The 17126-nt window shown below is 38.2% G+C and overlaps 1 protein-coding gene across 3 annotated transcripts in view; it reads left to right on the forward strand.

Annotated features, from left to right (window-relative positions):
- Positions 1-15435, forward strand: part of LOC311286927 (diacylglycerol kinase delta) — a 66644-nt gene extending 51209 nt beyond the window's left edge. For 2 of the 3 annotated variants that reach the window (XM_084403389.1, XM_084403390.1), the window contains 20 exons: positions 220-379; positions 650-758; positions 2687-2826; positions 2920-3004; positions 3204-3289; positions 3407-3506; positions 3826-4030; positions 4382-4480; positions 5844-5934; positions 6845-6952; positions 7139-7235; positions 7504-7611; positions 8390-8503; positions 9012-9146; positions 10340-10500; positions 10830-10944; positions 12603-12692; positions 12802-12918; positions 14465-14573; positions 14858-15435. In XM_084403389.1, coding sequence (XP_084259515.1) covers positions 220-379; positions 650-758; positions 2687-2826; positions 2920-3004; positions 3204-3289; positions 3407-3506; positions 3826-4030; positions 4382-4480; positions 5844-5934; positions 6845-6952; positions 7139-7235; positions 7504-7611; positions 8390-8503; positions 9012-9146; positions 10340-10500; positions 10830-10944; positions 12603-12692; positions 12802-12918; positions 14465-14573; positions 14858-14907 — 2279 coding nt within the window. In that variant the 3' untranslated portion in view covers positions 14908-15435. The remainder of the gene's footprint in view (positions 1-219; positions 380-649; positions 759-2686; positions 2827-2919; positions 3005-3203; positions 3290-3406; positions 3507-3825; positions 4031-4381; positions 4481-5843; positions 5935-6844; positions 6953-7138; positions 7236-7503; positions 7612-8389; positions 8504-9011; positions 9147-10339; positions 10501-10829; positions 10945-12602; positions 12693-12801; positions 12919-14464; positions 14574-14857) is intronic. The other variant, XM_084403391.1, reaches the window with a different exon arrangement.
- Positions 15436-17126: the final 1691 nt, after the last annotated feature.

Below are 17126 nucleotides of genomic sequence, written 5' to 3' on the forward strand. Positions count from 1 at the left end.
ACTTTTGCATACTGCATTAATCAGGAGATTTTATGGGAACAAAGTAATTCTTAATGTTAGTAATGTTCTTAAAGAGACAGTGGTTAAAGATGGTTACATTTCCAAACATGACACCCCTCCCAAGTTCTTTTCCTCTCCTCTCCTTCTCTTATTCCCACTCTCCTTCCCCCCTCTCCTATCCCACCATTGTCCTTCTTCATCATCCCTTGCTCACTGCAGGCTTCTGGAAGGCCACCATTCCATCCTGCTCAAGTCCTCTGCTGGTGCTGGTGAACAGTAAGAGTGGTGACAACCAGGGCGTCAAGTTCTTGCGCAGGTTTAGGCAGCTTCTGAACCCGGCACAGGTGTTTGACCTCATGAACGGCGGCCCACAGCTGGGGTGAGATCAACGTCCGCTGATAGCTCACTGCAATATCAATTAAAAGATTTTGTAAGGCAGTTAAAGAGTCAGGAATCATTCACTGTAGCTTAGCTTTTAAAACAACCCAACATGTTTATCTGATTGCTGTAACATTCTCAATCATTATGTACTTTCAATCTTAGTGCAGCTTTTAATAGTATTCTGTTTTGAACGTACAATTTGTTTTGGCAAAGTGAATTTGCCCTCTGAGACATATTTGTTGTTTTTTATTTTTGTTTATGTGTACAGCCTTCGCCTCTTCCAGAAGTTTGAGACCTTTCGTATCCTAGTGTGTGGTGGAGATGGGAGCGTGGGCTGGGTTCTTTCTGAACTGGACAAACTCAGCCTGCACAAACAGGTCAGAATAACCAGAATAAAGTATTTTAATGAAAGCTTATGAAAATGTGCATTAGTAGTGTGCAACGGAGCCAATATCTGTATCTGTATCTGTATTTCTATCAATCTTAATAAATACGGAAGTGGGCAGGGCTTTAACCGGAAGTTCATAAAATTGCATAAGAAGCCCGTTTAAAGTGTAATTTTGGTCCCTTAGTTTTCATTTAACAAATGCCTTGTATAACTCGTAAAAAAATTGGTGACACTTTATTTTAGTGTCCTTGTTACATATGTACTTACCATAGTATTAACAGTAAATTATGCATAATTACATGCAACTTACCCTCAACCAAACCCTAATCCTACCCTAACCCTATAGTAAGTACATGTAGTTGCTTATTATTATTCAGTACTTAAATAAATAATTACACTGTAACAATGACACCTTAAAATAAAGTGTAACCCAAAAATGTTTTATAAATAATTATAAAATGTATTGAAATGTATCTTCTAATTAAAACAATAATTCTAAATATGAAATAAACAGGTAAAATATTTTATTTTTATTTTATTTTTATTTACAGAGGATTCATCCACAACCTCAAATAAAAAGACTCTATATAAAATAGCTGATTAGAGAACATGAAAGAAAATATTCAATAGGTAAAAACTGCTAAAACAACTTTTACTATCCATTAGGGGTGTCGCAATATACCGGTATTGACGATAATCGTGATATTCAAAGCATGAAATATCGACATCGTGTTAATTTAGAGCAATATAATATACCGGTATTGGCGATATTGGCGTTTTCTAGACGCAGCGCTCGTCCGCGCCCGCGCAGCTAGAGTGAAACACTCTGTCCACACCCGAAAAAAGTAAGCTGAGCTCGCCAGTATTAACAACAGAGTTCTTCGGCTTCAAAGAAAACAGCACCTTAGAGGTGGTCGCACACCGGACGAGAAGCGCAGCGCCACGTCTTTAAAATTCGAACACATTCTGTATGAGTGTACACACACACCGGGCGAGAAGCACAGCGCGGTTCTATTCGGCGTCTGTCCGCGGCGCCCAGCAACGGCTCAGGACCTTGTTCAAAATCCTGCCGCGACACAGAGCGCAGAAAAAAAGTGTTCAGATCACAGACTCAGCAACTATTGTATTTAATTGTACAGTATAATCATAACATAGTACAGACATTATCTCAATTCCATAATGTCCTTAAACATAATGATATTGCTGGCCATAAACTGAGAAAGTGCGTGTCCGGTGTGCAATACCTCGAGTTGTCATAGACGCGACGTGGCTATTATTTTACTAGTCATCATGGAATGGGAAACGTGACATTAACTGTTATAGATATCGCGATATATCGATATCGTGAATTCTTTTGGCCACAATAACCGTGGTGTGAAAAATCTAACATCGTGACAGCCCTACTATCCATACAAATGCAAATCTAAACTAATTATAAAGAATACGTAAATGCCTCCCGTCTCTGGGAGAGAGTCAGAGAAACATATCATATCGTTTAAGGTTTAAAACATTTAAACAAACATATCAAGTAGTAAAAAAAAAAAGTGTGATGTTGTATCTTAGTTGATATTACTCATGTCAAAGCTCTGATTTCTGAGAGACACACAGAGACGGCAACGCAGCTATTGGATTTTCAATCGCACTGTCCTTATTTAATTCATAAATTTTACAATAATTTGTGTATCATATCGTACAAGGTTTAAAACATTTTAATAGACATATTAAATGGTAGAAAATGTGTGTGATATAGTATTTTATTTGACATTACTCTTGACAAAGCTTGCGGCACTTTGATTTGATTGATTTTTAAAACCTCTTGAATGGTATTTTACATATGGTCCATTTTCATATTGTCGTCTTTAGCTCTAGAAGTACCCAGAAGTACACTCTTATTGTGTTGTGTTGTGTGTGTAACAGTGCCAGCTGGGCGTGTTACCGCTGGGCACAGGAAATGACCTGGCACGTGTGCTGGGCTGGGGAGGACTCTGTGATGATGATGCTCAGCTGCTGCAGATACTGGAGAAACTGGAGAGAGCTACAACCAAGATGCTGGACAGGTGAGAGACAAAGAGAAAGAAGGAGAATGAATGAATGAGTGGATGAATGACTGTCATCAAACTCATCTCTCTGTTCCTGAATGTGTGTCACAGATGGAGTGTGATGACCTATGAAGTGCCCACCAAACAGACTCCAGCGATTTTAAAGGAGGAGGACCCATTAGACTCCCCCCTACAGGTGACCTTTATTTCTTAAGCATTTACTAAGAGAACAGTTCTTTTAAATTGTAATAATATTTCACAGTATCACTTTTTTACTGTATTTTTCATCAAATAAATGCCATGTTAGTGCTACTAATTTAAAAACAATTAAAAAAAAATCTTAAATTGATTTTAAATGAGATTTTCTGTTTTAAAATGATGTTTTTAAAATCCAGATTACACAATATGCTGATTCTGTTGCCACTCACTTGACCAAAATCCTGGACTCTGACAAACACAGTGACGTTATATCATCTGCTAAGTGAGTGTTGTGCGGGTTATGTTCATAGAATATGAATATAATCTTTTTAGTTTTTTTAATTTTTCAAAAATCCTTTTGAACCTCTACATTTTGTATTCCTATCTCTTTCATTCACAGGTTTCTTTGTGGAACAGTTAATGAGTTTGTGGCTGAGGTCGGCAAAGCTTATGAACGGGCCACAGAGAATAAAGAGGAGGCCGATGCTATGGCAAAAAAGGTACAGATTTTTTTTTTCAGTTATTGTGAGCAAACAGTTAAATAATTAGCCAAAAGAACATGTGAATGGTTAAATAGACAATGGATGAGTTACAGTCAGAACAGTCAAACAATAAGCCAAAGGAACAAACAAATATTAAGTAAAATCAACACACGATGAGCCAAATGAACAGTTTATTAATGAGTGAATTAGCAGTCAAAAGATTACATGAAGAGCTAAACAAACAGACAGTCAAATAAACAGTTAAATGAAGATTCAGATAAAGAGTTAAATGTGTTTGGTCCTTTATAAACTGTTTTGATTTGTGCGTGTATCTCAGTGTGCCATGTTGAACGAGAAGCTGGACTCTTTGGTTAAGGCTCTCAGCGAAGACGCCAGTGCCCAGCTGGTACCAGCCGGGCCCATCTCACCAGACGAGAGCGACACTGATCAATCCAAACCCTTCAGATCAAGAGAGCAGCTGATGCTGAGGGCCAACAGCCTAAAGAAAGCACTCCGACAAATCATAGATCAGGCAGAAAAGGGTAATTCTTTACAATATATGAGTGCATTCATCCGTGGAAGTGGAAAGTCATTGGATTTTGGGCCATTGTTAGAATACATAGAATAAGCATCAAAAAGAGGCAAAACTTCTGTACTTCATGAAGATAATTGTGAGATAACATTTTCAAAATATGCCCAGAGAGAAAAACACGAAAAGGCTTCAGTAATTAACATTTTACTTTTTTTTTACTGTGTTTACCGCGATTGTATTTAAATAAGATAAAACTAAAATCTGTGATTTGCAGATACAGGAATGTACACGCATGTTACAGTGGCTTCTGGGAAACTTTACCCAATATTTAATTAGATTGCTATTGACTGCTTTCTTTCAGTGGTGGATGAGCAGAACAGACACACACAGGTACAGAGAATGTCATCCTCCTCATCAATCAAAAGAGGCAGCAGTGAGGACCTCAAAGAGGCGGAGCCACGTGAGTGATAAACTCTTCTCGATTACATTTTCCACTCTCTACTGTAGCTCATTCAAACATTGGCATTTTGATCAATTAAAGATATTCTTAGCACAATTGCATGAAAATTGCAGTTGGCCTCAACCTGAGAATCATTCAAACAACCACCAAAGTCCCTGAATAAAAACCCCACAGTTAGAGGATCGTTACTCATTGTGAATATGAAGGTCAGCTGTAGAAATTAAGACTTAAGAGCATTGCAAATACAGAAGACATAAAATATGCAATATAATGTTTGTATGCCCTGGTGGAAGTAAAAAACTACATCATGCAACCCAGACACTGTCTAGAAAAGGTCATCCCTCAGAACTGTCTTTGTGAGCAGGGAGACGTGAATAAAGAAAAGGCCAAGGATCACTTGAAGGAGCAACAGAGTTAATTACATCAACTATATCAACATGCATAACACTGCATTAGCTCACATAAATGGCAGCACTAAACCCCGTTTTGCATGAAGAACTGTTTAATTTATTTATTTTTATATAAATTTTGATTTAGAAAATATTTAGATTTTTATGTAATATATTTCTCTAAATGAATCACTGATACATGAACGCTCTGAAAAAAGAGTGTTACTAAACAAATGTGTGTAATCAAGTGAGCTTAGTTTAATTTTAATTCTTTCAAAGAAAATAACTTTAGCTTTAATTGACAAGTATTTGTTCAGTCAACTGGAAATGAGTTTTCTTAACTTTAAATTCACATGTAAACTACTCAAATACTTTGTGTAGTGCTATAGACTTTAAGAGATTGTTTAATTGGTTTAACTCAAATCAGTTACGTAGGGTGTTACTCAAGTAACATTTAGTAACAAGTAACTCAAGTAAGAGTTTTATTTAGTTATAAGAAATATTATTTTGATTAGACTTTAAATTTACAGTTCACAATGCTCAAATATTTAAACTCAAATGGTTTAACAGAATCTGTTTCCTCAAATTATTTCACTCATTGGATTTACTGTATGTATATGTCAAATTAAGACAAAGATTTTCAGTCTTACACAGCTAAATTTAAGTAAGCTAGTCATAATTATATTAAGCTTTGAATCATTTTCAATGAGTACATCATACACAAAATAATTGAATTGAAACTATCAAAAATAAGTAGTAGCATGAACTTATATCTAAAAGTAGATCATTCAACCACTTATCGAAAAAAGAACGAAAAAAAAGAAAGTAAATTCAAAAGCTTCTTTTTTTTTTTTTTTTTTAGAACAGTTTAATACACAGTTTTTATTATTGTACTATTGCTATTGAAGTTTTTGTAGTGATTCTAGTTTTTGCACATCACTCCTCACTCTTCGATTGCTTTATTTCATTGACAGGTCAAAACGCATTGAGTCCAACCACTACAACCCCTATATTACTGGAGAAGTCAGAGAGCTTCAGCACTGTGCTTTTCTCTGAGGAGTCTGTGTAAGACTGTGCAAACACACACACACACACACACACACACACACACACACATACACACATGGCAGAGCTCTTATCTTTCTCCAGAGAAGTGCAGTAATGACATCTGAGGTTCCAGTAGCTCTAAAACCATGTTGACAGTGTAATATACCACAGTGTTTGCTATTCCACTCACCAACACACAAGTCCATCAAAGTCTCAGTGGACATAAATCTGTTTTTATCCCAGGCCTATATGTTTCCATTTACAGGCTGTAGGGCTCACGTTTGCAATGTTAGCATTATTTACATAATTATAGAGCTGAAAAGAGTTGTTCTAGATTAGCTGAAAATGTAATATTTTAATGTTTTTGAAAGTAGTCTCTTATGCTCACCAAGGCTGCATTTATTTGACAGTTACAGTAAAAAACAGTGTTTTCTATTTTAAAATGTAATTTATTCCTGTGATGGCAAAGCTGGATTTTCAGCATCATTACTCCAGTCTTTAGTGTCACACGATTCTTCAGAAATCATTATAATTTGCTGATTTGGTGCTTAAGAATTTTTTATTATTATTATCAATGTTGCAAACAGCTGCTTTATAATTTATGTGGAAACTGTGATCTAGTTTTTTCAGGATTCTTGACTAGAATAAAATAACAAAAAAAAATGTGAATTAGATATCTGTCTTAATGTATTATATAATGCTTAATAGATCATTAGAAGCTTAGCACTCCTCATATCCATCACTATAAGAGACAGTTGCTTATGTGACATTGCAACAATTTAATCTATAAATGAATACATTTTCCTTGTGAATGATGTATGACGAATACATCCACCTTTTCTGTTTATTTAGCACTTCAAAAATCAAGTCAAAAGTCAATCCTTTTGTGACTCAGACAAGGCATCCTGCTTGTCTCTCTGTTCCACAGGCAGTGCACAGAAAAGTGTGTGATGAATAACTATTTTGGGATCGGGCTGGATGCCAAAATATCTTTGGAGTTCAACAACAAGAGAGATGAGCACCCCAAAAAGTGCAGGTAAGAAAGATGAAATGTATGATAATTGCTGAATATAATCCATTAAATCCAAATGAAAATGTCTTGCAGAGAGGTGGCATTACTAGTTACAGATTTGCTTTAATGTTGTTGGTTTTTTCAGTGATAATGTTGTTTATATAATGCTGACTAAAACAGTGAAATTTCGTTCTTTTTTTTCTCCCACAGTAGTCGCACTAAAAACATGATGTGGTATGGAGTGCTAGGGACCAAAGAACTGGTGCAGAAAACTTACAAGAACCTGGAACAAAGAGTCCAGCTTGAGGTATGAGCATGTGTTGGACAGACAGAGAGAAAGGGAATGCAAGATGCTGACATTTAGGCTGAATACATTTCTCCCTTTTCTGACCTTTTAAGGGGAAGAGGAAGTACTCTTTGTGCCATTTACTTCCCTTTGCCACTGTGTGTTTATGAGTAGATGTACTTTTCATCTAAGTGGTCTTGGTTTCATGTTTCAAACGTTGTTCTGAGAAGCTGTACATTACGTTACTCTCTCTCTCTCTCTCTCTCTCTCTCTCTCTATTTGTGTGCAGTGTGATGGAGTGCCCATGTCCTTGCCGAGTCTTCAGGGTCTTGCCGTTTTGAACATCCCCAGCTATGCAGGAGGCATTAATTTCTGGGGTGGCACCAAAGAGGACAATGTGAGTCCATCAATGAAACCGAATTTCAGTTCAGAACTTATAACTTTGCTTTCCGGAGGGCAGTTCAGTTCAACAAAGTGAAAAATCAGCTCAGAGTTGAACAGATGAGTCTGTGCCTTTCATTTATCCTCAGTGCATCTTTTTAATGTTCTGAGCTGTCAATAAACAATGGCTCCTGGCCAGACTTTCTTCCTGCAAATGCGACTTTCAGAATGCATCAACCATATTTACAACCATTCATCAATCCATCAATATCCTTTCATCATTTTTCAAAATGCATTGTGGCGAATAAACAAGAAGCAATATGAAACTGGTGTGGCGAATAAATGGTGGAAAATAGCAAAAGATGAGAGCGTAAAAGAGCAGTGCAAATGTAACAAGTGTGATCATTTACAGTACACTGAAGTCTATATAGAAACATTTATTTCAATATGTAAAAAAAACACATTGTAGCTTTAAGTTTTTTTAAATACATATATTACAGAGGGATAGCCAACCTGGAGTGATGCTGTTTGAATATCTGATCAGTATCTTACTCACGTCACGGTAACAGATTCTTTCCTGTAAAGTGGAAAACCATGATATAATTTCCCAGTAAGAATCAGAGTGCACACATAAGACATCTGGTCCTTCCTATGTTTCATGCTGCTTATCTTAACATATATATTTAGATAGATAGATATAGACTTATGTAAATAAAGAATAGTTCAGATGATGAGGATGTGGTTCAACGGTGGACGTTATGAAATATTGTCTGCCATTGTATTTGTCTGTGTAGAATTATGGAGCTCCATCGTTTGATGATAAGAAGCTGGAAGTGGTGGCTGTGTTCGGCAGCATGCAGATGGCCATGTCTCGAGTCATCAACCTACAACATCACCGCATCACTCAGGTCTGAACACTAGGACACAATGCAGAATTGAACAGTTCACGGGTTGGAATATAAATTAAATTCAACTACACCCTAACTGGAATTTGAATCATAGCGACAAGATGAGGAATTTACTGAATTGCAGTTCAAAGAAATTCAACAGTCACACAATGGAGAAATTAGTCCAAAACAAATTTTGTGACAACACAATGATTGCATCAGTAATTTAGACTAATTATACTCCATTTTGAAGAGAGTAAATTAGAGCATTCTGGGAAAAGTGCTTTTCCACCGTATACAGAACTGAAATACTCTCTTTAAAGTAACAGTAACTGGTGTGTGTAGGGTAGGTGAATTTTTAAATGTTGATCATCTAATGTTGTTATGTGTATATGAGAACTTGTTTATGGGTCATTTCTGGTAAATCATTTAATAATATGCATCATCTGGTAATTTAATGTAATTTTTAAACTATTTTTACATGAGTCATGTGAGTTCAGATGTGCTTTGACACCGGCTGTTTCCTCAGTGTCGGCAGGTGAAGATCACCATCCTGGGTGATGAAGGCGTACCTGTGCAGGTGGATGGTGAGGCCTGGATTCAGCCTCCTGGCATCGTCCAAATTGTCCACAAGAACCGAGCCCAGATGCTCACCAGAGACCGGGTCAGTGTGTGTGTGTGTGTGTGTGCTCATCTTCTTTTCTCCTCTTAAAAATCTTTGTCAATCTTTCTGAACAGACCAGCTTTTCTAGTCACCCCTGTGTTGCGTGTTCACTTTTGGGATACTGGTTATCTACTGTCCCCATTAGACTAACCTAACCAGCAGAACCTCATGTCAGTTTCACCAGAAAAACAAGCTTTATCAGCTTAGTCTTGCAGATGAACATACATACGAATTAATTATCGAGAGAGAGATACAGAGATACAGAGAGATAAGACATGCGTACCAGCGTCTGTTTAGCGTCTCTCTCTCTCTATTAACAAAGAAACTGTGAGTTGAATTACTTCAAAATAGCGATGTAACCCCCTCATTGCTGAGAAATATAATGTAGCAATTCAGTAGTGAAGCTATTTTATTACTAAAAGTCGTGGGACAGCTTTGATAAGTTTCTGTACTCCTGTTTTGTGTGTGCGCTGCGCGAACTCCGCTCTCTGTGTGCGAATAACGTATGTTTGTGTGCGCTTCAATGAAAACAGTGTATTTAATATAGAACGGTGATTAAACTGACTTGGAACTACCTGTGCATTAAACAGTTTTATTGGACACCTTCCAGCCAATCAAAATCGAGTATTCAGACAGACCATGTTATCAGGTGTCATTCTAAAATTCTCCTTCCACTCATCGTCTGTGAAGTGCTGAAGGACAATCCTTGTTTCGGACTCTCATTCACAGACGCCTTGTTTTGGGCTCAGGAAGGGGTGTATTATAAATATAAGCAGCACGGCACCAAGCTTCATGTGCTTGTCATCTCCTAATTAGGACCTGAAACAGATAAATATTAAGTCTGCTTTTTAAAACAAAGAAAAGGAGGATGGTTAGTATGCTACAACAGCTGGAAACTGTATATTTGTGCAGTGTGTGCATGTCAAAAAGATTAAATCTGCACACAAACCAAACCCGATCACTTTATTTAGCGTTCATGTAAACACTATGTTTGGATTCAAACAAAATCCAACCCATGTAAATGTAGCTAGTGTTACATGATCCTTCAGAAGTCATTCTAATATGTTGATTGAGTGCTCAAGAAACTAATTCTAATTGGTATCAATGACAGGGGCTAGTAACTAGGCCATTGTACTCAACTTTAGTGTAGATGCTCTGCATTCTGTCAACATTGTATGTTGCTGTGACACAAGGCATTCGAGAGCACGCTGAAATCGTGGGAAGACAAGCGGAAAGGAGACAGCCGCCCGGCCCGGCCCCGACTGAACTCCCAGCAGTCCATGGAGTATCTGACGGAGGAGGAATGCGCACAGGTTCAGCAGCTTGGCTTAGTGGCAGACTCACTCATATACAGGTGTGTCTGTGTGTGCCTGTATGAAAAGTCTATGACACCTACACAAAAATAGTTTGTAACCCAACAGGAATATCACACCACAGTGAATATCAATGCATATGTATGTGAGAAGCTATTTCATAACTATTTGAGGACTATTAAAGAAATGAACTGTGTCCATTTTACCTTGAAACCGCACCCATGACTGTAACTTCTAATTCTTAGAAATGTGACACTTCCTTGTATTGATTCACAAGTAATTTTAGATTCACAATTATATTTAGAATTATATATGGATGGGAAAATATGTGTTATGCTGCTGCTGAATGTGTGGGTATCATGTTTTGTAGGATCCGAGAAGTGGCAAAGACTCATAAGGTGGTGGAGCAGGAATTAGCTCATTCTGTCAATGCCAGTGCTGCGGTCCTGAGTGAAGCCTTCCCCTCCAAACCCTCCAGCCCTGAGGTGAGCAAAACACACTTGTGACTAATATATTTAACAACTACATTTTACACGCTTAACGAATTTATTCATTCCTTTTGCTTCATTCTGTTTGTATGACAGAATTGAATTATCATCAAGTTCAACATTTTTGATAAATCACCTAGATGCAAAATACACAGTAGATGGTAGAAGTTTTATAAAAAAAAATAAGTTAATGCGTTATCTGAATTCACAACATTTTGTGAATATATGTACAGTACTGTGCAAAAGTCTTAGGCATGTTAATACCCCCCCCCCCCCCCACACACACACACACACACACACACACACACACACACACACACACACACAAAATGTTTTTAAGTCAGTTATTTATATCTTTTGCTGTAGTGTGTCAGTAGGAAATATCAGTTTACATTTCCAAACATTCTTTTTGCCATTAATTGTAATAATCCAGTGAGATTTGTGTATGCACAAGGAATCTGACAACAGCCGGTATGATCTGATCTCACCATCATCGAGTCCGTCTGTGATAACATGAGGAAACAGAAAAAAATGAGACAGACTAAATCCAGAAGAACTGCGGGAACGTCTCCAAGATTCTTGAAGAAACCTTCCTGCAAAGCTACAGTACTGTGGAAAGTACTGGCACTTGTGTTAAAATGCTGTAAAGTGAGAATGCTTTCAAAAATAAAATCACAAATTGAATTTATTTATGATTTAACTTCTATTAACTAATTCAAATCAATATATGGTGTAACGACACTTTGCGTTTAAAACGGCTTTTGTCCAGGTACACTTGCGCATAGTTTTTCAGGCAGCTTTGCAGGAAGGTTTCTTCAAGCATCTAGGAGACGTTCCCGCAGTTCTTCTGGATTTAGTCTGTTTCAGTTTTTTCTGTTTCCTCATGTTATCACAGACGGACTCGATGATGGTGAGATCAGATCATCCTGGCTGTTGTCAGATTCCTTGTGCATACACAAATCTCACTGAATTATTATAATTAATGGCAAAAAGAATGTTTGGAAATGTAAACTGATATTTCCTACTGACACACTACAGCAAAAGATATAAATAACTGACTTAAAACCATTTTTTGTGTGTGTGTGTGTGGGGGGGGGGGGGGGGGGGGGGGGGATATTAACATGCCTAAGACTTTTGCACAGTACTGTATATCACATCGCTTGAGTACTGTGAACTCCACACATTTGTGTAAAACCTGATGATCCTGTTCTCCAGCATGATTTGAGAATGATCCAGAGTATCTTCAGTTGAAGCAAGGAAGCAATTACAAATAAGTTAAGGTCCTTAAAAGTTAAAAAAAAATTATAAGGCGGATTTAAATTTGGCAGGTTTAAATGATATATTTCAGTTTGAAGCCCTCTGTATATATTCTTAGTTCATATGAGTGAGTGATGTGATGAGGATCGGTTCAGTCTAGCTCTGCTTTAAAGGTTAACAACTGCACCTTTCAGTCTCCAGTAGGAATAATAGCGTGTCCGTCCGTCCTGCTGTGGCTTTCAGCATGTTCAGCTTTGAGCTTCTCATGCTGTTCTCCACGGGACCTCCATTGACCAGCGAACAGAAGAATAACTGAGTGTTAATCACTGAACAGCAAGAGTCTGACAGAAAGTCAAACTGAACTTGAGCTGTGATTGTGTGTGTGTGTTTCTCTGCAGGTTTTGAGTCGCAGTACTGCTGTAGACATTGTCAACAGCAGTAAAGTTCTCCAGCAAGAGACCAAGATGCTGCTTGAGGGAAAACTGCTGGTGAGCGGCTTCACTGTCTCTCTCTCACTTTCTCTGGCCTCTTCTTGTACACAAGTAATTCTGTATGAAATATGATAAAGACATTTTCTGTGTATATGTGTGTATGTAGCAGTTGGAGTCTTCTCAAAAAGAGGAGCTTCTTTCCACAGTGGATAGTCTCGGCGCTGAGTTACACAAGCTGGAGGACATTCACTGGATCTGTCCCAGCATGCACTGCTCTGAGGAGGTTTGTCCTACTCCACATTCATGTCTTTAGTCTAGTTTGCATTACTTTTTCTATAGAACACAATAGTTGGATTCTGAAAGTAAAAAATACATTAATTTTCTCCAAAGAGAAGTTTAGATATGGTGTGATTTCAATTTTTTTTTTTTTTATCACAACGCTAAATTCCTGATGGAGTATTACTAGTCAGTATTAGGACAAGGGCAAGACTACTTCAGACAATGGTTTTAGTAAATGGAATGGTTTTATGGAAGCCCTGAATTTTATCTTTCTCATACAGCTGAAAATAATCTAATTTTCTCATAATTGTAAACATGATTACAGCTGCCTAATCGTGCCTGATTATCTAATCTTAAAAAATGCAGATTGCAGCATTATTTTTTCTCCCTTTGCATTAAGAGATGCTACTTTCAATGTGCTTTTGCAGCGTTGAGCATTGTAGCCAGTCACAGACATGTATGTTGAACGCAATGGCCAATCAGAGGCCGTTTTAAATGGTCACTGCGCCGAAGATGCGTTTAACACAAGCTCATTGAGTTCTACACTTTCGCAAACATGTCAGAATCATTATAGCCAATAACCTGTAGGTGCAAATAAGAGATTCACTGCAATGTAGTCAGTTTCTTTGTAAAAAATATTTTGTAAGAATGCAGAAGAATCATGCCGAAATGATTGACAGCTTCAGATTATACACCAATCGCGTTCTGAATATAATCAATTCACAATTTGAACAAATGCTTTATTTTAAGAGGAATGGCCAGTACTCAGTAGCCTGGTAATACCAAACTCTGCTACTTCGCTTTGCTTCGTAGACAGAGTCTGGCATGGCATAATTGAGAAGCGTTTTCTTTCTCGCGGGGAGGCGCTTGTCTGAAGTTTAAAATCATTGGTTCCCGTAAGCCAATCACATAACGTTTGGTTATGGCGTGTGTTATGCGCATGCTCAGCCGCATCTAACTTCCACTGTAAACACATGTAGTATGATGCGAAAACAAAACCATCGAGCGAAATACCGGAGTGAACATGGCTGTGAACGACTTTTGCAGATTATGTGAAGTAAATCTACGCATCCACGGTACAATCAGTGTCTACGTCACGGCTCTCAGCCCGCCCTCTGTTCGTTGATTGGCCGGCTGTTTTCAGGCCGGAGAAAAACGGAAAGCTATTACGCTGTCTCAGACTGAGTACAGAAGCGAAATGAAATTGAGCGGAAGTAAGAAGTCTGACGTAGTTGTGACAACTGCATTTAAATGTGGCTGTGAATCCAGGAATGTATTGCTCCATGTCACTGACAGACGTAAACTAAGCGGAATATATTGCTTAAAACACAAGCTCTCTTTTATTTTCACAAACTTTGGTAATTCCAGCAACTATTCAGACTCATTTAAAAGGTCTAATCACTTAAAATGCTGCTTGGCGAATTGTTATATAATAGCCTATTATTATAATATTAAATCAAAGGATGGCTCAGGTTGCATCCACCGAATATCCACCGCCCCTGCTCTTCAGACTCCTTGTTCTTGACTCCCCGTTCTTGGTTTCACTCTAGGACCCGTCCCGTGTGTTGGTGAAAAGCAGCATGAAGCTGAAAATCATGCCCAAGGGCAAGAAAGAGAGAGAGAGGCTGCATAAGCAGCGGTCCAGCAGCTCTCTGTCAGGTAACAGACACAGCATTAACCAGCCTCATAATCTCACCGTCATAGTACACTCTTATCCGGCTGCAGTGTAGTGTAAAATGTGGCTCGCCCATGTCATAGTAAGTGCCAGTTGCTTGGAACTACTGGTAATTATTTCTAATCATCTCATATACCAAATATGTTTTGCATAATATTCCTTGTGCCGTTTACAGATGGTTCAGATGCATAATTAAGTATTTTAATTGGAAAAATGATCACATTCAACTCACAACCTTAATCTTAACACATTTGTTTGCACCACTCAGGATCTTGGGATATCAAAGGCGGGTATGATGTGGATCCTGCAGGCAACTGAAGAGCTGAAGTGGTTTGTCGCACCTCAGCTGTGAGGACACGCTCTGCCACGGGACGCTGCTTTACGGCCAGTGAGGGAGGGCCTGAGATCACCCGTGCAGACACATGCCCCATCCCCGTGTTTGTGAGCTTTTTTTGGAGGGGCGTGGCCCGGCCCGGCCCGGCACTGCATTACTGTGCTTCTGTTCTGTTTCTTCTCTGCCTGCGGATGGTGTCATGGGAAATGCTCATCATCAGGGAGTAGGAAGTGGACCGTCCACCATCTCTCTCTGTTTTCAGCAACGCCACTCCCATGCATGACCAAATCCGTTCTCTGTTTTGTTTTGTTTTTTCATCTTATTTTATTATCTTGCTACTTAGTATTCCAGCCGTCAGACACATACTATAAACTTTTTTTCACTCTCCAAAGGGAAACAAAAAAAGACCCCGTCCTTTCGCCGCCTGAACAACAAGAAAGGAACAAACTGAATCAAACAAAACAATTGTACTGAAATGAAGACAATTAAACACATGCAAAAAAAAAAAAAAAGGAATATCCTGATGATGAATGTATGGTGGACCTGTATTATTCGTCAAACTGGCTGAATAGTTACTCTGCATCTAGTCTCTGTATCTATCAAAGACCATCTCAGTTTCTGCATGCCTTTCATGCCCTTATGCAGGAAAAAGGTCTATTTTTTTTCTTTTTACTCTCAGATCGTCAGCCGAGTCGTGGTGGTGTATCACTAGTGTCAATTGAACCGTTGTTCTAGAAGCTTCAGTACCGTAACTCTTGTGCCAAGTGAGTAAATGGAGCGCAGTGGTTTTAAAGTGAGCTGTTTCTTTACTTTTTTCTGCAGGGAAATCTTGTGAAAGAAAGTGATGCTGTATGTCGTACATTTCAAGATGTATTTTATCTCGCCTTGCACTTTAATATAGAAAACAAATGTTTAAAAGAGGCAAACTAAACAGGTTGTGTGTTCTGTTTTATCATATGAAAACTGGTATCCCATTCATGGAAAACCTATGAGATGTTACATATAAGGCAGTATATAACCAAACTTATGAATGTTATTCAACTGTCGCCCCTTTCCAGGGGTCAGTCTGTATATGGAATACATGAGGTAAAGCAAAACTTGAACTTGACTAATATATGGTATGGTTCTCAAGCAGTATTTATCAGCACACTCCAATGGTACAGTTTTTCCATTAAAAGAAACTAATATACACAATACTGGACAACTTAATTGTTTTCTTGATAGTTGTGAGCCAAAGTCTAACAGTGTTGCTCTGTAAAAAAAAAAGAAAAGAAAAAGACATTGCAAGCGTGGTATTGATTTGAAGTCAAGGTGCTGATTGTGCCCCTAAAAGATGAACTGTATTTTTTTATTATTGTTTTGCATGTCTTTGTTTTAAAGTTTCACATCTGTGATGAACTGTTGCCGTGTGCTGTTCAGTTTGGATTGACAGCAAACGCATTACTTGACCATCTCCACGTATCAGCACATCGATTATGACTGGGGCAATCGGGTACAAGCGGAAGGCAGTGATTTAATGAACAGAGAAAAAGATCCAAAACAGAAGAGACTAACTTTTAATTTGCTGGTACCAATCCTCTTCGTCGTCAAGACTACTGTTTACTTTCGAGATGTATTATTTATCCTTTTTATTTAAAATATTTTTTGCCATATGGGTTGCAGTCAAGCTTCCATGGCCTTCGACCCTGTCTGACTGCAATCACCTACTTCAGGATTGTTGCTGTTGACTTGACGCAAAAATAAAGTGTGGCCATTGCTGTTTGAACTCTTGCACTTTCTTGTCATGATTTCACAGAATATACTGAATCTAAGCTGCGATGATTTCAGTTCAATTTCGAACATACTTTGTCAGCGCTAAAAATCTGCAATGAATCTACAGTAATGCTTTGGGGTCAGTAGGGGAAAGTGGGTTGAGTTGTGCCAGTTTTTACTCAAAGTGACTTTAAAGTGAGGCCATGGCAGTAATGCCTTCAACTTAAGGATGTACATATATTTCAGGATGTGTTGCATCCCTGAGAACAATAACTTTGGATCTGAAATAAATTGTTTCAGAAATATAGCTCTTGGGAAAAAAGTGGTCTCATGGCACAACTTGCCCCTGGTGCGGGGGAAGTTGTGCCTTTGGGGGTATACATTGGGGGTAAATTGTGCCAGTGATTTCTGAAGTAAAACAGAACATTTTAATGTTATGAACCGTAATGCT

The sequence above is a fragment of the Rutilus rutilus genome (assembly GCF_951802725.1).
Source record: "Rutilus rutilus genome assembly, chromosome: 3".
Lineage (NCBI taxonomy): Eukaryota > Metazoa > Chordata > Actinopteri > Cypriniformes > Leuciscidae > Rutilus > Rutilus rutilus.